The 26,981-nt window shown below is 39.7% G+C and overlaps 1 protein-coding gene across 2 annotated transcripts; it reads left to right on the top strand.

The window, feature by feature from the left end:
- Window positions 1-1,015: 1,015 nt before the first annotated feature.
- hbs1l (HBS1-like translational GTPase) lies at window positions 1,016-26,476 on the top strand. Of its 2 annotated transcripts, XM_085246342.1 has the most exons (18): window positions 1,105-1,634; window positions 2,272-2,340; window positions 2,568-2,699; window positions 2,894-3,145; window positions 14,443-14,551; window positions 14,773-14,978; window positions 15,815-15,980; window positions 16,737-16,854; window positions 18,963-19,109; window positions 20,094-20,168; window positions 20,277-20,394; window positions 21,940-22,008; window positions 22,125-22,229; window positions 22,714-22,804; window positions 23,038-23,146; window positions 23,295-23,395; window positions 25,197-25,341; window positions 25,429-26,476. In XM_085246342.1, the coding sequence occupies exons 1-18, from the start codon at window positions 1,592-1,594 to the stop codon at window positions 25,438-25,440; spliced, it is 2,067 nt and encodes a 688-aa protein (XP_085102468.1). In that variant the 5' UTR covers window positions 1,105-1,591; the 3' UTR covers window positions 25,441-26,476. The 2 variants fall into 2 exon arrangements, with proteins under 2 accessions (XP_085102469.1, XP_085102468.1); XM_085246343.1 differs by lacking the exons at window positions 14,443-14,551; window positions 14,773-14,978; window positions 15,815-15,980; ... (9 more) ...; window positions 25,197-25,341; window positions 25,429-26,476 and adding an exon at window positions 3,616-6,968 and having other exon boundaries at window positions 1,016-1,634.
- Window positions 26,477-26,981: the final 505 nt, after the last annotated feature.

Below are 26,981 nucleotides of genomic sequence, written 5' to 3' on the forward strand. Positions count from 1 at the left end.
GTAAGCTGTAAAAGCAGAGATCACGTTCACTAGCTCGTGATGCACACCCAGGTATAATACTCTGAAAACAGGTTACAATTATGTTTAGAAAGAGAAAAAAGGGTTACCCCCTCGTAAACATCCAAGCGGGAAACAGTTAAAATGAAAAAGACTAAAAAACTGCAAATCAGAACATTATTTATCATTTTGTCAGGCCTTTTTCACAGTTAAAGGTCCACAGATCTTTAAGGCCGTGTAGAAAGAAAGAAAGTGTACTTTATTGATCCCCATGGGGAAATTCCTTTCTGCATTTAACCCATTCACTCAGTGAAGCAGTGGGCAGCTATTGGGCGCCCAGGGAGCAGTGTGTAGGGACGGTGCCTTGCTCAGGGGTACTTCAGGATAGCTGTTCAGGGGAATCAAACCCCCGACCTTCCGATCATGGGGCCACCACTCTACCTACTGAGCTATCCCTGGGGGTGTAACTACAAATAAAAACATTTGCTTTTGCTGTTACAGGAAAACTTAGCCAGGTCAGTTATTACTGATATGAGTCACATAGACACTCCCCCACTTCTTTGTTTTGGTCTGATTTTCTTCACCTATTTGCTTCTATCTTTCTATGACAGTGTCCTACCAAAATGGAAAACTTCACTCTGCTTCAGTGCAGCAAATATTTACAAGTATTGTTCCTGTTAAACATAAAAAATATATAATTCAAGCACAGCCTGAGAAACGAGCATCACCACATGTGAGGCCCAGCTCTGCAAATTTTTTTTCTTCTTTCTTTTTTTCAGCCATTGCTATAGGTGCCTGATGCCTGGTGGCAAAAAGACTATAGGGCTTAAAGGAAATGCTGCATCCCCCACCCTCTTCACACCATGGACACTTAACACCTGAGAAAATCTAACACTTTACAGACTGTATTTCATACCACCTCACACCTCTCTTATTTTCCTGTGATACTCTTATCTCCGTCAGACAGAGTCCTCTCCCAGCCATTCACTTTGTTTTAAAGAGTAATTTTATTATAACTTTTCCATTTTATGGGTTGTTTTCTCTTTCTTTGCGACATAATTTATTTTCTTTCTCTATTGTGGTTTGTGTTATTTCTTATTATTTACTGTTAAACTCGAAGTGTCGTGCAATGTTTCTTTTTTTTATATATGGGGTGCAACTTATATTACTATTTTAGGCTTGCAGAACTTTACTCTGACGGATGCACAGAGTTGTAGCTGTAAATAAATCCAGTGTAATATAGGTCTGACAGCGTAAACGTTTTGAAACCCGTTGAGATCTTATGCCAACTACAAACGGAAGTTACGTCAGCGAAGAAAAAAACTTTTTATTATTATTTATTTTACTTTAATTATGCAGAAGCTCGGCGTCGATGAAATGACGTAATTACAACAAATACGTTTGTTTGTTTTTATTTTTGTGTGTGTTGTGGTTACATTTATGTATTTGCGTGACTGTCGAATCTATTGTGACCTGCCTGCTAAGGTAGGCTAGCTTCACACAGCAGCAACTGCAGGAGCTTCGCTGGGCAGTGGACACATGTCCGTGAACCGAATAACATAACAGTGGCGCCGAGAGAGGAGGCATAATCAACATGTCTCGTCATAGAAATGTTCGAGGTTACAACTACGATGAAGGTGGATGGCAAAAACGGTTCTCATTTAAATGCCGCGGCAAGGCGTCTAAGAGCTAAACCAGTTAGCTGTTTACAGCTAAGCTAAAGTTTACAGTTACTCAGTAGCTGTAGCGGCTAATGCTAGCTCGTTTAACTGGCAAGATCCCACTGTTGTCGTGTCACTTGGCACCTAGCGTATGGTAAATTGTCCCATAACGACAGTAATTACTAATACCCACGCAAACCCAACATTTTGGATTAATGTTATAGTAAAAACATTTTGATGTGAGGTGTGTGTAACTGCTAAATTTACTAATGTTTACTCAGGTTATTGCTAGTTACTTGCCTAGCTTGCTAACTATCCAGTGTTTTGTTTGTGCCAATAACACCAGATTCCTTACTTGCTCTTCTTTACATTCAAATCTCCCAATGTTGTAAATTTGCGGAATATATCTGTAAATAAAGCTTAGAGTTAAGCGATTAGAGGAAAATCTCCAGGTTTCTAGTGTGCAGTGGCATTCATAAAGTTGCTGACAAAGCAAAGTCACAGCTGGCATAAAGGGACTTTACTGCAATTGTGTATACGACTGTTTTTGTGAGGCACAACAAAATGAGCAAAGGTATCCATCTAAGTGTTGTTTTTTTCTTCTTTTTTTCAGACTTTGAAGATGATGACATGTATGGACAGTCTGTGGAGGATGACTACTGTTGCATTTCACCAGCAACAGGTTGGTTACCATTGATGCATAGTGAAGATGGAGCAGACTAATTTGAATCTGTCTGAAGTTAAGCATACACTGCATTTTCAAATAAATAACTTTTTTTCATTACACTCATTGATAACAATAGTTGCTTGCCTTTCCAGTTTAAGTTTGAAAATATGTAACATTAAGTAGACATCATATATGATAACGTATAATCTACTATTAAAATTAAATGGTTTTGGCTTATCTAGCAAATCAGTTCATCTACTCGCGTCAAGAAAGACATGCACCAAGGGAAGAGCCTTTAGAGGAGGAAGAATTTGAAGATGAGGCTGTCCCTGTGTCCTCTACTGTCAACCAGAATCTCAACCCTCTTGATCAAGGTAGTATTTTTGAGCACACAACTGCGTCTCAGAATATAAACATTTCTCAACTTGTTTTTTGTGTTTTTACAATTAAAGGTTCCATGCACCAGTTCATTTTGTCCTTTAAACTTTTGATGTCTTTTTTAAAATTTGTGCTTTTTGTATGGATCACAAATCTATTGTGTGTGTCCAACATTTGCTGTACTCTTTAGCCAAGCTGTATTCCTGTCTGGACCACATGCGGACTGTGCTGGGAGATGCAGTGCCGGACTCAGTCCTGACCCAGGCAGCCATAAAATGTGGATTTGACCCACAGAGGGCACTGGACGCAGTACTGTCTGAAGACACTAAAACTGCTCCAGTTACCAGAAGTACAGCTGAAGAGACTGGTACAGTAGAGCGAGCTAACCAGGACAAAGCGCCGCAACCACAAAGAACCAAACAAGAGGCTGTGGCTGACAAAGGTACACCTTGAGTGGGTCAAAATAAAATTGTTTTACTGATTAAAAACTGTTACCCCTGAGTGATTCAGTGTAGTAACACACCGGGAGGACGTTAATTTGTGGCATTTAAAGGGTTGTATAACAGATTTGGGTTTTCTGTGGAGTTTCATAGCTATGAAAAAAATTTTCTGTATAGGTGGGTGTTCCAAGATAAGTATTTCCCATTTCCTCCTCAAACGCAGTCAACATAGGTCACTGCTGCTAGTACTTCTATATAAATATGTGTCATTATTGGGTGTATGGAAGCCTAACAGCCAGTAGTGTTCTTTGTTGATTTCACACAAATTTGTATAGTGATACAAATGTTTAACAAAGTGCCTTCTTTCTGTCTTTTTTTTCTCTTTTTTTACTATATGATTGATTTGACTTCTGCTCTGTGGTCCCCCTCACCCCTCCTCTTCGACAACTGCACTTGGCTTTTGTAAGGTAAGGAGCCTGCTTGTCTTCTTCTCACACAGACATGACGTCCAAGGCACATGAAGCCAACACACATGGGCACAAACATGCACATCCACATGTACCCGAACTAAAAGCACCCAGCTTATGTGACCTCTTATCTCAACCAAATGCCGGCAGCTGTGAAAAGCAGGATTTTAGCCTTAAAAACATTAGCCCAGGTGTTAGCAGTGGTGGTAGTCTGGCACAGCTCATCTCTGAGCACGAGCAAAAGAATAAGGGGTCAGTAGTAGCTGACACAAGGCAGGGCTTGGACGTTTCCTCATTCAACAAAGGACTAAACGCAACAACAACAGCATCCATTATGTCTAGTCAGAGTAGTATTTCACTGGGAGCTTTGGCATCTTTAAAGACGTTATCAGCATCACCGGCCTCTCCTCCCTCCATCCTTTCAGTTTCACTCAGTAGTCTATCGCTAAACAACCCCAAGACAGCAGCTGCAGGCTCTTCTATGGCTGCTCCTCCTGGATTTGGGAGTCTCAGCTCTGTTGTGCAGAAAAATCAGCAGTCTGTTGGGGTTGGAGGCAAAGCCATGCTGGGTGGTTCAAAGGGTAGCCCAACATTGGCCGATTTAATCCAGGAGCACTCAAATCGAAGCCCAGCTTTCAGTAACTCTCTCCTTACTCCTCAAAGCAGCATACCATCTGCAATGTTTCAGGGAATGGCTGCACCAGCACAAACACTATCCCTGTGCGAACTTGCTTCCCAGCACCAAAACAGAAAGAGTTCCCCTCAATCACAAAGCACTGAAAGACTAGCGAATGCTCTCTCCTCATCAAAAATAACTAGCATCACTCCCCCATGTCTGGCTGGCACTGTCTCATTGTCCCAGCTTGCCTCGCAGCATTACAGCAACAGTTTCTCAACTTCCCCCAAGCCTTTCAGCTCTGAATCTCCAGAAAATGCACTGAAGCAACCACCTGGTCTCTCTGAGCAGCTCTCTTTGTCACATATGGCGTCTGAACACAAAAGCAAAACCTCAACCACCTCAAATGGGTCACAGTGCTCCCTCACGTCGCTCTTTTCACCAGCAAAACCAGAGAAGACTGGCATGTCAGAAGAGAGTGCTAAAGAGGGTGGTGCCAAGTGTGAACTCGACCACAGACCATACCACCAAATCTTCAGACAACCTAAACCAGGTCACACTATTGATCTGACTTCACTGATGGCCCAGTCACATGGAGAAGGTCTCCATCAGCTTGAAAGTGACCTCCCATCACCCATGTCTCCAGCTGCTTTTGCATTGGGGTTGGATGTTTCCGTTTTTGCAAAACCATCAGTGTTTGCGATTACGCTGTCTGTTCAGACTAGCAGAAGACAAAAGAGGATGAAAAATGTACTGAAGGGAAAAATAAAAGGTCAGAGGAGAGGAAGTTATTACAAGGCCTTCCTCTCTCAGTCGCAGGAGAAATCCAAACAGCAGCTTCCCACACTTTTGCCGATTGTACCTTTCCGCTTCGACACCCCTTCGCCTGATGACATCGTCCGTGCTAATCAGCGGAAAGCTTTCACCAGGTAGCCACAAGGAAAGCGCTTAATTCAGTTGCATCTACCTTGGTGCTAACTTGACTTGCTTTGAATGAGAACCCCACTTCTATCTGGGCCCTTTTGCTCTTATCACTGAACTAAACCCAGAGATGCAGCACTCAGGGTTGCACTCATTTAAGGGGAGTAAAAGAACTTTTGGGTCCAACAAAATGACATGCTGACTCTGATCACTGGTTAAAAAAATAATAGAAAGAAGATTATTCAAGCATTTATGTATTTTTTTTTTTTTAAGTGAACACATACAGAACAAAGAGAAATGAATTCACTCTGGCAGCTTAACAATAATCTTAGCTAACCCAAACAAACCTTCAAAGAACAATTTAAGTATTTTAGGAACTTTTAGAAAGATCTTTGTTTCTTATTGCTGTAGTTAGCTTTCTCTCCTTCATTTTAAATGTAGTCTTATTTTTGTATGCTTCGAAGGCCAATGGCTTTTTAATTTTTTTATGATCACAGCAAAGAGAAAGTTCATGTATACTCTAGATGTGACTTTTTTCTGAGCTGCATGAACCCTCAAAAGACAAAAGAGGTTGACTTTGTTTGCAGGTGTGCTGCAGCTATTGGAATATGGATCAGTTAACCATTGTACTGGTTTACTGCTGCCTGTGTTTGAGATCATGGGTTTGACTTTTTGGTTTAGAGGACACCTGGAGATTTTCCCATGAGGGAAGAGGAACACATACGCATATGCGTACAGACACACAAAGACAAGCAAAATCTTTTAACTGTTAAATATTGAAAAACAGGTTTTTTTTTGCATGAAAGCACTATATACTTTTACTGAATTAGTCAAAGTGAATGCGTTCATACTGTAGTAAAAGATTTTAATTTCGTTTTGTATACATGGGTTTAATTTACACTGGGTGTCTTCGCACACTGCCAAAGGTTAATTTGTCTGTTTCGAAATAAAGATGATTGACTTTATGTGCTCTGAGTGAACCTCTGTCTAGTCTTCTTCAGTTTTTGCGAATGTGCGTGTGTTAAACACGTTTTTTGGCTTGTTGTAAGGAACTAATCCTACCTAATGAATTTTAAAGTGCTCTATTTTAATGTATAATTGTATAGTAAACTGCCAGTATAGGACAATAAACAGTTGGTCATAGTGGTATCTTTACCAGTTAACAGAGCATTTGCCTGTTTTTAAAGAGACATTTTTATAAAGAAAACATTGTTTATCTGCAGTAAAGCTTCCATTTTTAAACGGTTATGCTAAAGTGTCTTGAGGCATTTCTGGTTTTGACACTCTTGTTTTTTACTCATTCATTGTTGTTTTAAGTGGGAATTCATGTTGGTAGAAGAGGAGTAAACGTCATGCAGGTGCAGAGAGTAAACTGGACCCCCGGGGTGTCTTCCAGAAAGGAGAGCCTGAGGGAGATGATAAATGATAAAGGACAGTTAGTGTTAACAATAGCAAGATAAACATTAGAGGTTAAACAGGTTTTTCAGTGTACAAAGCTTGCAGTCCTTGGAAAATGGTGTTTGGAAATAATTAGATGCCCTGGACGTGTTGTGGTCTGTTTTGTGTGAAAATGTGCAGGTCCAGAGTGTTTTTATAATGTTTTTTTTTTTCAGGGAATCAAGAGATGAACAAATTGTTATTAGCAAGTGGTTTTGTCCAGCAGCTATTTGTCCTTTTTTCTCAAGGGGAGCCGCTGTGTGGGTTTGTGCAGGAAGCTGCACTCTTGGAGAAAATGTCAAGCCAAGCACATGTCGACTCTGCACAGCAGCCGATAGACTGCTGTGCCTCTTATACACCACCTACGTAGGAAAATCTGATCAAGCCTCTCAACTTTCACAGCTTTCACAAAGGCTGTGACAGATCAAATCCTCTTTGTGTCTTTACAGGCTCTGCATTTCTTGCAAGGCATACATGTTGCACAAACTATGGTTTTGAAGTGGTGCCAACTCTGGAAAATACTATTGTTCTAACAAGTGGTCAAAAATAAGCAGATGCACTTGGACTTACATGCGTCAGTATTATGTCTTTTTTGTGGTGTGTGTTCTGTTAAAGGGCAAAATGGAAAATTTTGCATTCAGAACATTTGACCTCGGTGCTGTGGTTGAATGCAAGACAAATCCTAAATGTCTTTTTAAAAAAAACCAAAAAAAAAACCATGCAGCTGGCATGCACAGTAGTTCCTCAAATTTGTTAACAGCTACACTTTCCCAGGAGTTAACATGCTAGTCCTACTACTTCCTAATACCAATCGTGCAAATATATATACTGTACTAAGTAAACATGTTACACATTTAAACGACCACATATTACTTATAAATAAAGAAATCTTTGTTAGGAATATTTGACTTACAAATCAAGGAATCTCTCTGTTCAGTATTTACTATGCAATCATTGTCACAAAATGTGATTTTGAATATGAAATTGTTTGGGTGAGTGGTTCTCATACTTTGCCTGAAAGCTGTTTAGCGGTTTCCAGTAGCTGAAAATCTTTGGAGGCACTCACTAGCTCTTTTTCTGTCCCAAATATCAGCTACTAATATGAGCTGAGACAGTAACTATAACTCTATTTTAAAGTTTTGTCAGGGTCCAGGCTGTGGTAAGATTTTATAATTAGATTTTATTTGTGTCAGGTGGAGGCCTGTGTGTATGCAGGCACGTGCAACGAACAACCTAATTGCTTGTGGTCCTGTGTGTGTGTGTGTGTTTTTTTTTTTTTTTTTTTTTTTTTTTTTTCCCCCCCCTCGCCAAGCAGTGGAGTTGCTGTCCAGGTAACAGAGTACTCTTCGATGCATAGGCCCATATCACCAAGCCTTAGGCTACATCATTTTCTGATGTGCACATCCCAGAATTGTAACAGTAGACTTGACACAGACCTCAATAACTGTGATAGATCTGTGTGGTAATAATGTATGTTGCAAACCTAGTAAGTGGATTAGTAAGATTATAGCTCTGTAAAACACGATATAATAGGCTGTAATTATATCTCACTTCCTTATTTTGCTAATTTATAATTCTGCCAGTGTAAACAGTGTAAACATATAGTTTTTTTAAATTATACATGCGTAGACTCTGGTGCGTCTTTAGTCTTTCTATCTTCCTGCATTTCAGTAAATGTATCTTGATCACGATTTGATTTTTTTCAAGTCTGGCATTGACAGCTCAGTTTGACTCATGATGGCAGAGCAATGCAGACATACTAACTAGGGCTGTGCCATGTGGTATTGTTTTGTAATACAAGTATAATAGTAATTTATTTTTAAATTTAATGCCAGGCGTTTATGTTTCTTATTGCATCCAACCAGGGGACAAACTCGGGTATTTCTTAGAGCCACATGTGAGCTTTCGATTGAATATTTGAAAAGGAGCTGCTTCAACAACCCTCTAACAAAGAAGAGGGTTGTTGAGAAAGAAAGAAAACTGAAAGAAAACTATTCCAGCTAAAGGTGGAAGCAACAAATAAATGTGTTTCACCACTTGAGGCAGAAACAACCTGTCAAGTACAAGAAAGTTCTACAAAGGAAGAGATGCTAGCAGGGATGATTGTCCCAAATGTCAGCAAATGACTCCACCAAAAACTGCCTGAACACTTGCTAATTATGCTCCATACGACAGTAAGAGCAAACGGTGGATGGAAATTACTGATGTGGTTACACAGTGGAAAAGCAGGGCTTTAGGCAACTGGTTTAAAAGCGCAAACTGGGATACAACATCCCATGTAGAAAATATGGTTGAATTTGTTTGTGTAACAGTGCTGTGCAGCTCTTGCAGTGTGAGTTATTGTTAAAGTGTTAAGTGGTTATTTTCTACTTAAATGGTCCAGGGAAAAACCTGATAGGCTAGTTTTCTGCTTACAGTTGACTTATGCTGTGCCACTACAATTCTGTAATATCGTGATATAATTTTGAGACTATAACGTCCGCCCCTAATACTAACATGTCAGTATAAATCCAACAGCATTGCCCGCTATGGCCAGGCTTCAGTGCAATACATGGGATTGGACAGACTAACTGCAGTTACCGTCAAACTACATGACCAAGTGCTTCTTTTCAAATTTTGATCTCATTTAGTTATTGCAGTTATTGTTTGCAGATGGGGAGTGTCATATAATAAATCCTTAACCCACTAATCGCCTTGCTTTAGCGGAATGCTACTTTTTATGCCAAAGTCTGCTTAGCTGCATGCTTGTTTTCCATTCAGACATGCTCTAAATTTGCAAAAATTGGGATAAAATGTGGAAAATTTATGTCTAGAAGAAGGTGTGTATTAATAATATAGCTGTTAGGCTCTTTCTATGGCAGAAAAGATTACAGTCGCCCCTGCTGTTGTTGTTGTTGGGGTTTTTTTTCATGTTGGCAAACAGTTCAGCCTTAAGTTGTGTGCAAACCCTTGCATATTATTCAGAGCATACACTTCTGTTTAACTGCTCATTAATACAAATATCTAATCAGCCAAACACATGTCATCAACTCAATGCATTTAGGTATGTAAACATGGTTAAGACAATGTGCTGAATTTCAAACTGAGCATGAGCAACTTGAAATAATCTCAGACTGGTTTCTTGAACATCAGTTTTATTTTAGCTCTAGTGGCCTCCGCAGTCAACAGATCTCACTCCAGTAGAGCACCTTTGGGATGTGGTGGATCGGGACATTCTCATCAAGGATGTTAGGATGTGGATTCAACAAATCTGCTGCAACTGTGTCACGCAAGCACCTCAATATGGACCAACATCTCTGAGGAATGTTTCCAGCACCATGTTGAATCTATGCCATTGAGAATTAAGTCAGTTCTGAAGAAAAAAGTGGGTCCAAACCAGGGTTAGCAAGGTGTACCTTGTAATAAAGTGTTGTTAAAACCATATTTAAGCAGCTTGTTATAAATGGTAAATTCAGATTTCTAGGCTCTCCCAATCACTATCAACTTTTGCTAAACTAAGACTTCTGTAGTTTTATTCTTAAAGCATTACATGTAGTGTATGACCCTTTGACCTTTTTTTGGTGGTGGGAGGGTTGTTAAGTTGTGGTTTTGGGATAACTTAACAAATGTGCATGAAAAAAGAGTCACAGTTTCTTAAAGTAGTTAAGATTTGAAATGTTTCTCCAACTAATTTTATATGAAACACTGTAGCAGAAAAATAAGTCATCCAGTGGCAATTACTCTATAATGTAAAAGTGCAGAAAAAGGTCCTGTATGCATGAGCAACATACAGATGACAGAGATCTTAATGTGTGAATATAATTATGACTCAAAATGTAGGTTTGAACAGGAATAAGGTAAAAGCTCATGTACAGTAACCCTTGAGAATGTGAGTACTTGAGTCCAGCCACAGTACAGTGTGTCATTTCAAAACCTCACTATCGTTACTATCATTACCCTGCTTGATGCATGGTGCTGTTAAAGTTGGCATAGAGACTTGTTTATTTTTCCATGCGGGTCTTTTGGCGTTCTTTCTGCAGAAGGGGCAGATGTGCAGTCATGTCTGTCATTAAAGTTCACTTCTAGATTCCTCAAACAAGAAAGCACTGAACAATAATGTCACTTAAAATAGATTGACATAGTTATTTATTTCTCTTTTTTTTTTAGACAACAGTGTAAACCACAGTGTACATTAAAGTTGTAGGTTGTCGTGCTGTAGGTCAGAGACAGTCTCTTTATAGACCTGTTTTGAACTATAAAAACACATTAGGTGAGAATTTCAAGTAGCTTCTGTGACTAAAGGTTAACTGCTGAGTAGGTGGAAGTCACAGAAGCAGATATATATATATATTTTATGAAATCTTCAATTGTGGTACTGACACTGTGGGTCTGTATGACTCATCGTGAAAGGGGTCAGATCCTACTCATAGCTTTTGCCTCCACCAGCAGTCTCTTTTTCATTCATGTTTCCATCTATTTTTCAAACATGAATGAAGTTTGACTCCCAGATTGTCTCATTGAGAATAGATCCACAAGTTTAGGGTAGAAGATGGACTAAATTTAAACCGAAGAACCCCATGGATTTTTATTCCAGCCTTTATGGTTGAAATCGTGTAATTAACAATAGATTTAAACTGGTTTACATATATTCTTAATTACTAATTTCCCTTTTTTCGTTTTTTGTAACAATACAAATTAGAGATGAAACTGGCGCACATTCAGAAATGTTAGGTGACTCACTTCAAATATTCCCCTATTCCTCCCCACTCCCACCCCTGTCTCTCTTTAGATATTTTGATATAAAGTCGACACACCTTATATGTCTCGTAGGCTGTAGCGGCCTCAAGTGGTTGGTGTAGTCTTTGCCCCACCCCTCACCTTTTCTTTTGTCCGCACTGCGTTTCTGTGTTTGGACAGACAAGGGAGGGTTGATTTGCATATCCTGGATGTACTCCCTTTATTCTGTCATGAATAAGATGACTCACTTACTCATTCAGTCACACTAAGGGTCCCCTATAATAGAGAAATCCTGGATAGAAGGATACCATGTGTTTACTTACCAGTCCAAACAAGGTAAAAGATCCTGCTCTGCGCCTCGGAGCTATATTGCGCCGAATCATTTTTCTCATGTTACCATCCTGTTTGGAAAAGTGTTGCAGTGTTTTGACAAAGCAACATGCACAGTTAATAAGGGGGTTGACATTTGCTTAAGAACTTGAAGGAGTACAGCAGAATGTTTGGTTTTTCTTTTTTCTTTTTGAAAAAACATTAAAAAAAAAAAAAAAAAAAGCAAAGAACCTGTCACATACTTTAGAGCATGATGTATTTTTTTAATCACAGTGTGTATTGGTAGATTCATTAGAGTTTCCCAGTTGTCGTATCATTCTTACTTGCTCTAACGAGGCAGTGTTAGCCTTGTTTCCAAAAACAGTTGTGACTCTTATGTGAAACATGAATAAGAATGAAATCAGTTGACCATAATTTGAACTACTGTCAAATTATATTAATCGATTGATTGAATGAAAAATGATCCTGGTCCAGAATCTGTATATACCATTTACAGCTGTGCAGCTAATCCAAATGCACAAACCCACCCCGTCTCTCTACCATCATGGTTGCTGGCCTGTTTTTTTTATATACAGACAGACTGTCAGTGGCTGTCTGTCAAGGACCCTGACTCGGGGCCTGAAGCTCAGTATTGGTATTTGTAGATTTTACATTGTCCTCAGTACTTGGTATTCTGCATATAGACAGCAATAACATTGGGTAGGTGTACAATTTATAAAGCACTCCTGCACTACAATGCCACGCCCTTTATTGCTTAAAGATCAGAGCTATGAGGTTTACGGCCTTGCATATAGAGATTCCACTATATTTTTGATTTTATACACCAAAGAAAATGATATATAGTTTTATTTTGCACTGCTATCTCAACTATTTTGCTAACATTCATATTTTAAAAGGCAATAACATTTCCCAATTTGACCCTTAATGTTTTATCTTTGTACTAATTTCAATTAATATGTAGGTTTTTGGGTGATTTGCAATTGACTGGATTTTAGAGAGGGCTCCAACTCCTTTAGATACAGAATTGTAAGTGATTTTCAAGTTTTCAAGTGGCCTGATGTCCTGTTGACACAGGTGGTAGAAACCTCTGTGTCACTGAACAAGGACCAGAAAAGCCCCCAGCTGCACGAAGAACCAAAATTCCCCAGAGAGTACTTTTTCCATCTCATGTTGCTGCTTACTGCAGGACAGGTGAAACTGAAACAGTAGATTTCATATGACGGTGGTGTTTTTAAAATTGCTGTAATTTAATCGCAGCGGTGGTACTTTTTTGAACCTTTTTCTTTTGTCGATTAGATTTACCTGTCATTTCTTAAGTGTAGTTTTTCAGTTTTTATCTCAGTTGTTGCAAGCTCTGCTTTGGTTGTCCCCTTTTTCCACATTTAAGTAGATATGGATAAGTGTGTGGGAATCAACAGTATGCAAATGCCATTAACTTAAAAAGCCTCACTAGAGTGTGGTGAGCTGACTTGTGTTGCAATGTTTCTGAGTGAAAGGGACTTTTTCTCTAATGCAGAGCAAGTCATTCAGAGAGTGTTTGGTTAGAGAAAGTCCATTAATATTCTGTTGAATCGCACCTCTTTCCTCTCATTTTCCCTCAGGGTATTTTTTATGATGAACAAAAGGTATAAACATGCAAGGATTGACAGAGTTGTAGTGTTTTCATAAAATTCATGCTAAACAAAAGCTAGAAGATGAAGGTATATCCACTGTTTTATCACTCCAACACATTATAGAAATGCTGAAGGAATGCAGTGGGGGGTTGTGTGGGAGTTTATCCTATTTTGATACAACAAGGAAAGGAACATAAAATAAAGACTAATAGAAGTGGCAGTTTATTAGATCTTAGGCCCTTTTCACCTTGTAGCAGTTCAGGCTTTCTGTTGTGCATATATGGACATATTTTTTTTAATCAGTCGTGTGTGCGTGTGTGATAATGGATGCATTCACTTTCAGTGCTGCACTTGCTGAGGTGACACCTTTTCAAAAGATTCATTCTGCGAAATGCTGTGTCACACTGATCTATTTACGTGGAGACGGGAGGCAACGGCCACTTCTGAAATTAACCCTTTCTGAACCAGGATGTCACTGCCGCGCACAGACGCACAGTGTGTGCAGTAGGCTTGGCTGTGCAGCCCAGTCTAAATGAATCAGAAACGGGTTGATATGACTGGGACCGGTGGCCATTTGGGACTGGGATGACAAAGCAGTGACCTCAACAAGTCTCACTGCTGCATAATATGAACTAGCAATCAGATAGATATGAGGCTCAAAGTGCAACTTATTGCAATCTGCACTCTTACTGCTCTCAAGAATATGCCAACGTGCAACCATAACTAGTAAAATAGTCATTACCTGAATCTGTTGGACATCACTGATGTGTGCATGGTTGTTTTAGAGTGTTGTAAAACATTATCTTCAAGCAACTTAAAGGAGTCCAGACGCTTTTCTTTGCAATCTCCTTTGACTACGATGACCTGGATGACTGAGAACCTTCACAGACAAAACATTATCTACTTAATAACACAATAAATATTGACATTATTTCTCTGGACTGGTTAGACACATTGTGAATCTGAGGTTTGAAGCTGCTCCACTCACTTACTCTGATAATTGTTGAAAGATTGAATCTTAATGTCTTTTAGTTTAGCTAATATTTCTATATTAACCTTGATCTTAGTGCATGCCCAGAAAAGTCTAGATGTAAGCGACCACAGTGGAAAAAAAACAAACGGAAAAACTTTTTCTCCTTGGAGAAAGTGTGAGTCATGGAGGCCTTTGTTTGCCTTTTTGTGTCTCTTATTTTTCTCAGCTAAAAGCAGAGATGCTTCTCACAATAAACTGGACTCTGAAGTTTTACCAAAAGTGGCCCGCATGACCGTCTCTGGAAAGAAGCAGACTATGGGTTTTGATGTTCCAAGGTAACTTAACCCTTCCCCTGTTGTCATGTTCAGATTGTTCTCTTAAAACAGTAAAAAAAAAAAGTTATTTGACTGTGATTTAAGCCTTTAGCAAAATTGTGGTTTAATTTAAAGCAAAAGCTAAAGACTGATCTGTTTGGTTAGAAGGAGATTAGAGCTTGCGAGACATAATTTTCAGTTGTTGCAAAGAAGCGTATTCACACTTCAATTTCTCTTCTCAGTACAGGGGAGAACGGTGTTGTCGTCACAGCTACAGAAGCTGCCTCCAAACGCCCTGAGACTCCATCTAAAGGGTCCAATGGGGACGAGCCCGTGACCGGTCCCACCCTGAGCCGTTCATCTGGGAAGGCACGGCAGGCCATCAATATCAAAGCTGAGCTGGAGAAGAGACAAGGGGGCAAGCCTCTCTTAAATTTGGTAGTTATAGGTAGGCTGAATATACTAATATTAATGCTCCACCTTTATGAACTATTTTGTGCACCACTCAGTTAAATAGTACTTTAACATTTAACGCTTTGGGGTATTTTGAATGCATGCAAATCCAAGTTATACGTTAAAAGAAGAGAAAGATCAGCAGTCACAGTGCTTCAAAATTTGGGAGTATACCCAAAAGTATGCTGAGTGGGAGTTCCTTTTTTTTGTTTTTTTAAATCGGGCACTTCTTGCAGAGTTGGTTTTTCCCCTCATATTCTAGAACCTGTGTTCAGTGCCTTGATATTTCGATTTACAGTTGGGCAGTTAATCATATTGAAGATCTCTTCTTGCTGCCCTTGTTTGGTTGGCTGTGCCTATGTCACCGTTGAATGTAGTAAATGAGTCGAGCTTCAGACCAGCTCAGTTGCTCAATCATTATTTCTCATTCTCAGTTACAGCAGAAAAAGTGACTTGGTAGTTTCAGAAGTGCAGATGATTCTAGTTTCCCACAGCCTATGAAACCTTTCGTTTTACCACGATACCCCCCTCCCCCCCCCCAGAACCTTCGATCCTTCTTCCCATTTCTTTCTACCCCCCTTGCCACTTGTGCAATTCTACTTATTTCCTTCTCCAATCTGTGGCTTCCCTTTGCTGTTTTATCATTTTCAGTCCTCCCACCTGTCTTATCATTCTTTGCACATTCTTCCTCTTTTCCTTATCTGTCTATCCCTCCCTCCATTCCTCGTCAGAGTCCTTTAACACTCCCCGCCCTTAGAGCCTATTTTCTTTTTGAATGACTTTCTCCCTCAACTCGGCGCTATGATTACAGTGCTAGTCCTCTCTCTACAGGTCACGTGGATGCGGGTAAGAGCACACTGATGGGCCACCTGCTATATCTGCTCGGCAATGTCAACAAACGCACCATGCATAAGTACGAGCAGGAGTCGAAAAAGGCAGGAAAAGCCTCCTTCGCCTATGCTTGGGTTCTGGATGAAACGGGCGAGGAGAGAGACAGGTATATATTGACTATGAAAGTGCGCACAAAGTGAAAGATGCGTGCACAGTTATTACATAATAATCAGCAAATTTATATTTGCAGAGAAAATGTGCATTTATTGTTTTTAAGGACATATTTTTATTACATAACATTATATTTATTACTCCAAAAAATGTTTGCCTATATATGCATTCCAAGTTGAGGGTAAAATCAGATTTATTAGCTCACAGGTAACTACTGTTATGCTAAAAGATGTGAGATTCAACTTGGAATCTTTTTTTGCTCAAGCTTCTTTAGATTAGAAAAGCCTTGTTGAGTTATCGATGCAGTCGGTCAGTTTTGCTCTGGATGGATGAAAAGGGTTAATTTGTTACAAGAAAGCTGTTTTTCCTACGTGACATGGAATTTTTATTTCGTACAAAAGGCATTTATCATGGAAAAAAAAAATAGTGTTAAAAAATCTGTCCCTGCTTGCACTCTGTTGTTATTATCAGAGTGAAACGGAAGCGAAATACTGCAGAAACAGAAAGTGACATGGGTGGGAATCCATATTCAACTTATCACTAAGTTCTGAAGCAGATGCGTAATACTTACGAGCCTCGCCCACCAGACGTGCAGTTACACAGGAAATGACCAGGACTTTAAATCTGGATTCCCTTATAAGGCCTTCCAGACACTTTAGCACGCTATTAACATCTAGAATTTTCTCATATCCAAGTGTATCAAATGGTTAAAAAATGAATTGTTGGCTTTTCCCCCCTTTTTGTGCTTCAGAGGTGTTACAATGGATGTGGGCATGACAAAGTTTGAGACAAACTCTAAAGTGGTGACACTGATGGATGCACCAGGACACAAAGACTTCATCCCCAACATGATCACAGGAGCTGCACAGGTATAACATGAAAAGCTCTTCACACAGCCTGATCAGTGCATGTAAATCAAGGCTGTGAGTGAGATGTTGCTAGATGTTGGTGGGCTGCGCATTTACAGTTTACGAATGATCGAAATGGACGTGCCTGATGAAATTTAAGTGCTGCAAAAATACAAAATCAGACCTCATAAGAAGAGGTTACAGATGAATATGAATGAGTGTAAGTAACGAAGTTAGAAAGCTACATCTATGTACAGGTTAGTAATCAGAAACTGAAAAGTGGCTTGAATGCATCTATAATTTATGAGATGAATAATAAATATAATGTAATAATAATGAAGGGGATACAGTTTGAAAAATACCTATTTCAGTAACCTATGTGCTCAGTAACCTATTTCTGAAAAATAGATTGCTGTTTATCGAATCTTCTGCTGTACTCTACTCAATCCATTGGTTAGCTGCAAATATGACTCAACCATTTAAACAATTCTAACCGATCCTAAAACATTTTTCTGACTTTGAAAACTTCTCGATTAAAATGGCCGCTTTCCCTCCTTCCGCACCCTGACATCTTGAAATAACTTCGGTGGTTTTGGGTGTTGGTATCGCAAGGTGTTTTTGCAGGCATGGGTGTGCTTGTCTGTGTCTGCTTTGGGGAGCTCGTGTAATTTCTCTTTTACCATATGACTGTCCTCACATTTACCTCTTCATGTAGTGACTAAGGAGTTTCTGCTGTAAGCAAATCAAGGTGACAGTGTGTCATGTACTTAGGAGGATATTTTCAATGTATTTTCTCCAGTAGAACATGAATTTCTAAGTCAAAATGAATAGAAAGCCACCTGCTTATACTTGTATATAGTATAAAATATTTTGTCATGAAACACTTGGGGCATTCATTATGACCAATGTCAGTAATAGGGTTTCCCCCGTCAGTCAGCTGATTTAATTATTTTTATTTAATGTGCTTTAGCTATAAATTTGGCTTTCAGGGCATGCTCTCTTTGCAATTTCTTTCTTGTCTCTTCAACTTTTGACTGTTTTTCTTTTTGCATAAGATACTGTGCCATTTTTACTTAGTTTACTAAAGTTTAGAGGAGAGCATCCAGTTGCTGTGACGCATGTATTCAGTGCAGTATCTTAACGCTGGCCTACACTCGACATGAATTGTCCAAACTGTAATGTAGAACATGGCTTCATTTAATGTTAAAACAAAGAAATGGTGACACAGGAGGAGGCACGGCTAGAAGATGAGCCAGCAGGCAAAAATCTAAATTTTCACACAGTGTAAGTAACTCAGCACAACATGCATTCATGCAGTTCTCTAAAGTGATTTTCTCAGGAAGTGCATATAAACATCAAGGGTTTAAGTCTGTGCACTTTTGCTACTGAATCTTTGATACATCCCTTGATATACATGCTCAAAACTGATTACAGGAAAAAAAATGTGGTGAACAAAAACAAGATTTTGGCTTTAGATTGTGATGCGTGGAGTGGGTGGAAAGCTGATGTAATTGCAGTTTTTCACAGGTTAAATGTGTTTTCCAACACTGAGAAATTTCCTGGGCCTATGTTTTGATGCTGTAAAAACTCAAAAAATGCTGAAAGAAAAAATAACAACAGAAAGTAAAAAAACGGAAAATTTCATTCTTTCACTAACTTGGAAAATATTCATTGCGTGACGATAAAATTTTACATGCGATAGTCAAATATTCTAAAAATAATTGTACTAAACCCCCCATCAGTGCTCTGTTCTGTATTGGCTCCCTGCTACTCACTTTCCATGTGTGTTTTTTGTGTATGTGGAAGGGCAGGGAGGGATCAGAGAAGAGCCATGACTCCAAATATAAATTACTACAAGCAACAACAAAAAGAGCCCCTAAGACTTGAGGGTAGTTTATGCACAATATATAAGCAGGACCTGTTCTGAAAGCATCAGTGCTGCTCATGTTAAAATCTGATAGCATTGCAAATGCTTTCTAAATGTGGAAACATTAGCAGTGGTTTATAAAGTTACAAACAGAATATGTTTTGGAAAATTTACAGTGTGTGGTTTTTATTTTTAAGTCTGCCTCTGCAGAAACGTATGCATGCCAATCTCAACACCCCTTCGCCTTACTCTCTCTCTCCAGGCTGATGTGGCGGTGCTCGTGGTGGATGCCAGCAGAGGAGAGTTTGAGGCGGGCTTCGAGGCTGGTGGTCAGACCAGAGAGCATGCCTTGCTGGTGCGTTCGCTGGGTGTCACTCAGCTGGCTGTAGCTGTCAACAAGATGGACCAGGTCAGACCTTCTGCACTAAAACGAAGCACTGTGGAGGCATTTTTAAGACCAACTGTTTTTTACAGCTGAACAATATGAGTGGCAGTCTGTTTGTTTTAAACAAATAAGCACACAGTCCTGCAGGTATGTTTAAAAATTAACGTTGAAAAGAATCTTCAGCTTGTCCACCGTTGGGTGAATCCAGCAAATCCTGCTAAGGTATCTTTTTTCTTTGTTGCAAAAGGTGTGCCCAGAATCTCCCTTTTCTGTTCAAGAACAACATTGTGGAGAAGTTCAGATTATAGGAAACGATAAGGGAAAGAGCAGGCCTGTTGTGTATAGATGGACAAATCAAAGAGTCGATTGGTCAGAATAACTGCAGAAGCACGGTCATCATTGCTGTAGTTACCAGGAAACTCGAAGTTAGTGTCATGACTATAATTATTCTGCAGTTTTGAAGATCATTGTGAAAGTTGACACTGCACATTTCAGTGCAACTAAAAAATCTAATCTATCAAGAAAAGGCCTGGTAACAGGCCTCGTAGATTGAAATATGGTGGTGTGATGTTCAGTAAGCATTACATGCAAATATATTTAAAGAAATGTAATATCTGGCATCTGAAGGAATTTTAGAAAAGTGGGTTGATATTTTAGCCTGTCACTGTTGTACTAGTACTGCCCAGCTTCAGCTTCAGGTGGTATATCTACCCTGTGAGACTGCGGGTGTACTTGGTTGACACCATATGCAGGACTGCATAGACAGCACTGCAGTCTAAAAGAAGTTAAATTTTTATATATATACACACCTTCTGAATGTTGAAGACCTTAACAGGAGAGAATAAGGCCTTAAGAAACTGTGTGTATGTGTGTGAGATTGTGTTTTTGTTTTTGTTTCCTATAATCACTGGCATGTTGGTGACACATTTCCATATCAAAGCAGTGCTGAAGGGGAAACTCTGTTTCTTTGTGTTTTTCCTTTTTCCTGTATGTTCGTTTACACATCAGGTAAACTGGCAACAGGAGCGCTTCCAAGAAATCATCTCGAAACTTGGCCATTTTCTCAAGCAGGCAGGATTCAAGGTGAGCTGGCACGAAGTCTGAGGACATAGCTCTGCATCTGTATAATATTTTGGCTGTGAGTAAATATTTGCTCTCTCTCTTTGATTCCGTGTTTATCTGCTTTTCCAGGAGTCTGATGTTTTCTACATCCCCACCAGCGGCCTGTCAGGAGAAAACCTTGCCACCAGGAGCTCAGTGTCACAGCTCACCTCTTGGTACTCTGGGCCGAGCCTGCTGGAGCAGATTGGTAATACACTGTGGCACGTCTCGAGCTGCCGAAAGCGCTTACTACCTTTTGACTCAAGCTACATTTTCACTCTCTACTTTTCTAAATGTGTGATCTGACGTGATGAGTCACGAGTTTTGTTTCCTAAGAAGGTTGACTGCACTACCTATGCCCAGCTATAGTTATAGAGCAGGATTAAATATTTCAAAAGCTTTATATAAATTGGAACATAAGTCAGTAGACTAAACTCTTGATGTAGCTGTCTTTATGTAAATCTAAATATATTGCCGTTTCTCTTAAATCTGTTAAATTCTGGAGTGCCTGTGTGTTTGCAGCACTTATATTTTTGTCAAAAGAAGTTCACCCCTTTGCAGTTCTGCTCTCACTGTTCTTGAAGGTATGCAGAAAGAAGAATTAGTCATATGTAGATCATCAAGTTTGACAGCTTGAAATCCATCTTGCTGTTAACTAATGCAAGGAAAACCCTATAATCACATTAAGAGCTGCAGGTATTTACTGTAAGTTGTTTATTTCCATATGCCTCAGTCACACAGGTCTATAGAGTGGTCCTGTGAGCCACAGGGAACAATCTGTTTTACCCAACCAGTTGGCCAATAGTTGCTAGAAGTTGCTAGGTGCCTTACTAAAACCCCCTTCTAATTGCTTTGAATGCTTTGATTGCTAAGAGATTGCCACGCTTGCCCATAATTTGCATGGAAGACGCAGACTCAAGTACTCCCACCTACACCGACTGTGGAGACTGTTTGTCTTTGAATTAAAAGCTGTGCCTTCCTGCTGCACTAACTTTTACTTTGACTGTGAATCTTTTCTGTTCCTGGTTTTCATCACTTTTTTAACTTATATATCACTTGGTGTTTGGTTTGCGAATGGTTGCAGGCAAGTTGACATCTTCCATGCAAACTATAGGCAAGAGTGGCAATCTGCCAGCAGCCGGAGATAAAAGGTTTATAGTGTAGTGGTGGTTCATTAAACTTACAAGTGAAAGATCTCTGGTTCAGTCCTGGGAAGGTCAGCTGGTGTGAGCTGAAAGTTTCTTTTTTCTTTAAACAATAAAATTGACTAAATATTTGATTACATTTATTATATTTAATTATCGAATGACTCAAACTTCCTTTCTTTGGGTTGGCATGAGTGTTAAAACACCAGATGGAAAACCTAAGACGCTTCGCAGCATCGAGTTAGATTTAATGATTTTAGCACTGAATGTGGATAATCTAACCAGCTTTACACGATGCAGCTGCAGCAGTGTGTTTTTGTGCAACCTTTTTTCTTGAAATGAAAGCTACAGAATCCATGCATTCTGACTGTAAGCTTGCTGCAATAGACGTGACTTACTTGAAAATGATTCACGCAACACCGCCTGACATGTGAAGTTTAGCTTCCATAGAACTGACATCTATTTCAAAACATTCAACATCCAGTCTCAGTCTGCTTACAGAGAACATGATTCACCGCCAATGGTCACTGGACAGCTCATGTTATTTACCAGCATTTTACCGCTACTTATTGTTTACTTCCTCTTTGTTGTTTTTTTCCCCTCTGAAGATGCTTTCAAGGCCCCTCAGAGGTCTGTAGACAAACCTTTCAGATTGTGCGTCTCCGATGTCTTTAAAGGTAACGTTAAATATGGAAATGGGCCCTTGATGTCTATTTTCTTAATGTCTGTTTTCATTTCTCCAATTTGTGTTTGATTGCTGAGATTTTGCTGACGTTGGATTTTCTCTTCCCAGACCAGGGTTCAGGCTTCTGTGTTACAGGAAAGATCGAGGCTGGTTATATTCAAACTGGAGACAAAATACTGGCAATGCCTCCAAATGAAACCTGCACTGTCAAAGGTATGCACTCATGTGCTTTTTTTCCTCCCCTCCCGGTCTTTGTTAAATGAAATGTCATCAGGGTGGGCTGAAAAATAAAAACCTTATATGGCTCGGTTTTTAGTATCTGTACTAAAAACTATCAAATGAGACCTCAATTATTTTTTATCTCAAAGTCTGTTAGTCATGGTTTGACATTAATACAACAAAGCATCACTCAACACCCACTGCACAGGTGGAAAGTTTATTTTTGGCAGCCATATAGTGAATTTCTGTAAACCTGAAGGGAAACAGATTGATAGCATCTCACAAAAACAATAGTTTGATATTAATAAGAAGTAGAAAAACACGCGTACATTATGCAAAATCACAAAGAAAACAAATGTAAGCCTGATGTCTGCTTACATGTGGACCTTTTTTGTGTGCCTCTGCTGGTGTGGATGAGTGGTAAACACTGCCACCTTAAGGCAAGTTGGGGAACAACACTGTGCTCTTTGCACTGCAGGAATTACTCTACACGATGAGGCTCTGGACTGGGCTGCAGCAGGAGACCACGTCAGCCTGACACTCACTGGCATGGACATCATTAAGATCAAGTAAAGAATTAATTGCTAAGGATGTGTTAATATAAAACTGAATGAGTATTTTTAAATATTTCTTAACAACGGAAATTTATAATTTATATTTTGCAGTACATATAAGTATTGAGGTCTGGTTTACAGTGTTTTGATTAAATACAGACTTTGTTTATTTTGCTTGTAGGGTGTTTTTTTTTAATTTTTTATTGTACTTTATTTTTCAAACATATTTTCTGGCTGCTTCCTTCCAGTATGGGCTGTGTGTTCTGTGATCCCAAAGAACCTATTCGAGTTTGCACTCGATTCAGAGCTCGAGTCCTCATTTTCAATATCGAGATCCCCATCACACAAGGCTTTCCAGTAAGTGCCAACAAAGCTCTGCTTTTACACACCTAAACAATTCTGCCAAGATTTTAGTGATGACAATTGCATAATTATGTTATGTGAAACGACTCTTTGCACAGTTGTATGTGCTTTAACTTTAGAAATGTGTGCACGCTTGGTGTAGGTACTGTTGCACTACCAGACAGTCAGCGAACCGGCCACCATAAGGAAGTTAATTAGTGTTCTACACAAGAGCAGCGGCGAGGTCCTGAAGAAGAAACCAAAGTGAGTTTGGAAAAGGATTTATCATCATTTTCTATCCAATTATGCACGCCAGCATTTTTGTTTCTGTTTATTGTGTTGTTAGGAGTGTTTTTTATTATTTGCTTTGTTTATGGTAGCGCTGAAGCTTTTCTCTGAACTTGGAAACAATGAATAGCCTTCAAAATAAAATGTTCAAGGTACTGCCTTCCAGCGCCTTAATGTCAATGTGTGGGAAGTGTGGTTAGTTAAGTAGGACATTTCTTTTTCCTAAACAAAACTTTACACGAACAGTAGTTTGGATATTTACTGTAGATGCACATACACTGCTCAAAAAAAAAAAGATCATCACAACATAACACGAAGCATCATTTTTAGCTGCTTTGGTGTAAATGAAAGTGAGAAGTGTTCAACTGGAGCGGAAACGACAAAACTGCCCCCAGAAAGGAGGTTTTGCAGGTGGTGGCCATAGATCATTGCTCTTGCCTGACCCCTCATGACTGATTTTTTTTTTTCTTTTTTTCTTTTAGTTGTGCCTCATGCTAGCTCGCCCAGGTTGGCACAGTCTCAATAGTGTGGAGGAGATGCTAGGCAACGGGCAGTTTTACAAAGAAGGCTGGACAGGCCGTTGAAAGGCCTTAACCCAGCAGAAAGTCTGGTATGAGGGGGAACAGGAGGAGGAGCGCTGCCAGAGTCCTAAAAAAACTCATGTGCAGTTTTTTTTATCACAGACTCCATGAAGGTGGCATGGAGGGCATCCTGTAGTGGGACCTATGCTCATAGCTCTGTTGCCTCTCCAGTGCACCTGTTGTCATTTTCATTTATGCCAGAGCAGATGGAATTGATGCAAAATGGTTTATGCTTCCTAACATCTGGACGTTGAGTTTTCAGTGCGAGAAACATTTCACCAATCATCCAAGTGACTTCTTTTGTCTCAGCTGACAGCAGGATTCCCCAACTTTATTAAGTCGACTTGTACCACAAGCCATCACATATAAATCAGTATTTAAGGTTTGATTCTCATCATCCACTGGAGCACAAACTGGGTGTTATCAGGATGCTACTACACAGAGCGAACACAATCCCCAGAGACACTGTGCAAAGCGAAGCAGACGAACATCATATCAAAAAGCCCAGAGTAAATGTGGTTATCCCAGCTGGACATTTGACAAAACTGGGAAAGGCTTTCAAAGCCCACCACAAGGATCAGGCTCCCAGCTGCAAACTGAGGAATATAGTGTACGCTGTTAACTGCCAGGAGGATTGCTGTGTGTATATATATATCAGGGAAAACAAGTCCTAAGCAGACCTACAGGCCAGTGGACATTGTTTCAATGATGAGCATGTACACATCCTGGACAGGGGCGAATGCTGGTTTGAGCGGGGAGTCAAAGAGGCCATTTACGTGAAAAGGAGCCATCTCTGAATCGAGGAGGCGGCCTAAGGGTACATATTTCACCATCTTACAATGCTGTGATCGCAGCCATTCCCCAACTCTCTGTGATTAATACCGGTGGCTATTGGTCAGTGGTCATGACAATTTGCATATTAATGATCATGAAACTGACCTCATGGCCCATTGTTAGTCATTATTAGTCAGTAGTTCTACTTTCAGTCATTATGCAAATATGCTGTTTATGATGTTGGGAAACCTGAAGTCAGCCGAGACTGAAGAAGTCAGTCAGATGAGTGACAAAACATTTCTCCACTGAAAATGCCACCACAAGATGGCATCATATTAACCCCTTTTTCGCCATAAAGTCAACTTCTTGTTAGAATATTCAAATTCATGTCATGCTGCTTCTTGCGTGTCTCTTCTGTTGAGGTGTTTGAGTAAGGGCATGAATGCCATCGTGGAGATCCAGACCCAGAGGCCCGTGTCATTAGAGCTGTACAAAGACTATAAGGAGCTGGGCCGCTTCATGCTGCGATATGTTGGCTCCACCATCGCCGCGGGGGTTGTCACTGAGGTAATGAGTTGGATCCTGTGGCAAAATAGTCCCACTTCCCCTGTTTAATAAATTACTCTTACGCCATTTAATTTTTCTTTCCTGCAGATCAAAGAATGAAGACCATTTCCGCCGACACAGAGCCAGCTAGCCTGACCTTGCTCTGGAGACTGCATGCAGCCAGAGACAAAATGCAATTCAGAGAGATCAAAGAAACGCCGCTCATGGAGTCAGAGCGTCTTATTCATCCATCCATTTATCCAATCAGTGTAGCAGCTACTCCACCTGTCTGCCCTGAACATCACTAACTGCACAGATACCAAGTGTGTGGCAAGATGTCACAAAATAAACTCCCAATGCATCCGCCAGCTCTCACATCTCAACTCTGTGTTGCTGAGCGTCCTCCTCAGTCATACAGGCGCACTACCCAGCTCCTGCTCACTCCACCTTTATCTGTCAGTAAAGCCTGTTGCTCTTAAATTGATTCCACTTGATTAAACCAATGTTTTCTTTAGACTCTGAAAGACCGATCCTACCCTGCAGAGCATCTCACAGTGATGGGTTTAACTATGTTCTTTTTGAAGGAGCTGTAATAAATCGGATAACACTGACTTTTATTTAAGGAGTGAAAGAACAAGTCCATGTTTTTCCCCTCTCTGCTTCTATGCATGAGGGGTCAGCACTGGGTTTACACTGCCCCGTTTTCCTTGATGAGGCTTTTCTAATCAAAACTAAAATTAACTATTGTAACTAATGTTACGTTATGTGGGACTCTAAAGGGCAAAATAGTATCTTTTTTTTAAAACTAGAACTATTTTTATTTTATTTTAATTTCAATAACCGAAGGGATGAAGTTTAATGCATTCAAATGTTTACTCTAACCAGGGTGGAGTAGTTTAAGAACAAAAAAGTGAAAATTATCATTTCTACTTGGAGAAGGCATTTCTCATTTATGGTGAAACAATAATAGAGTTATTACTGATTTTCTTCTGCAAATCAGCAGAAAGATGTTGTTTGAAGACCTGGTTTGATTTCCCTCTTTATTTCTTTTTCTTTTTTTAAACAAAGGCTCATCCGAGTGCAGTTTGGGGTTCAAAGAGTTGTATCATTTCTGTGCAAAAAAAGAAAGAAGAAAAAATGAACATGACATCAGCAACTTGTGGTTTGAGTTTTGATTTCTGCATCTGAGAAAATCCTTTCATCTAGTGACTCTTCGTTATTATAATCCCATAAGCCAAGAAAAACAAACCTTTCTGGAAGGGCCATCTTCAGTAAAAGTGTTGCATGTGAAGTTGAACAAAGCTTGGCTTTTGTCCTGACAGTCTCACAGCTAGAATGTAAATGCCGGCTTAATAATGTGAAATAATTTTACAAAATGCTCACAATTGTGACCCCCACACACTTCTTTTTTTTTTTAAAGCTCTGACGCATGTTGACGAACAACCTACTCATTGTCACCTCTAATTGCGCACAATTTAGGGTGAAAGTTCAATGAGAGTTAAGTTTCCATTCTCTTTTTCTCTTTGGAAAAAACAAATATAGTGGTTGTTTTTTTGCGTAGGTGCTAATGTGACGTTCCCTGAGGTAAAACGGCTGAAGAGATGAAATATGAAAGGACGAACGTGTCCTGTAGAGCGAGTATACAAGAATTCTCCAAACAC

This window comes from Mchenga conophoros, linkage group LG15 (genome assembly GCF_057382185.1).
Source record: "Mchenga conophoros isolate Kocher_MC1m ecotype Shallow Benthic linkage group LG15, M_conophoros_male_GT1.1, whole genome shotgun sequence".
NCBI lineage: Eukaryota > Metazoa > Chordata > Actinopteri > Cichliformes > Cichlidae > Mchenga > Mchenga conophoros.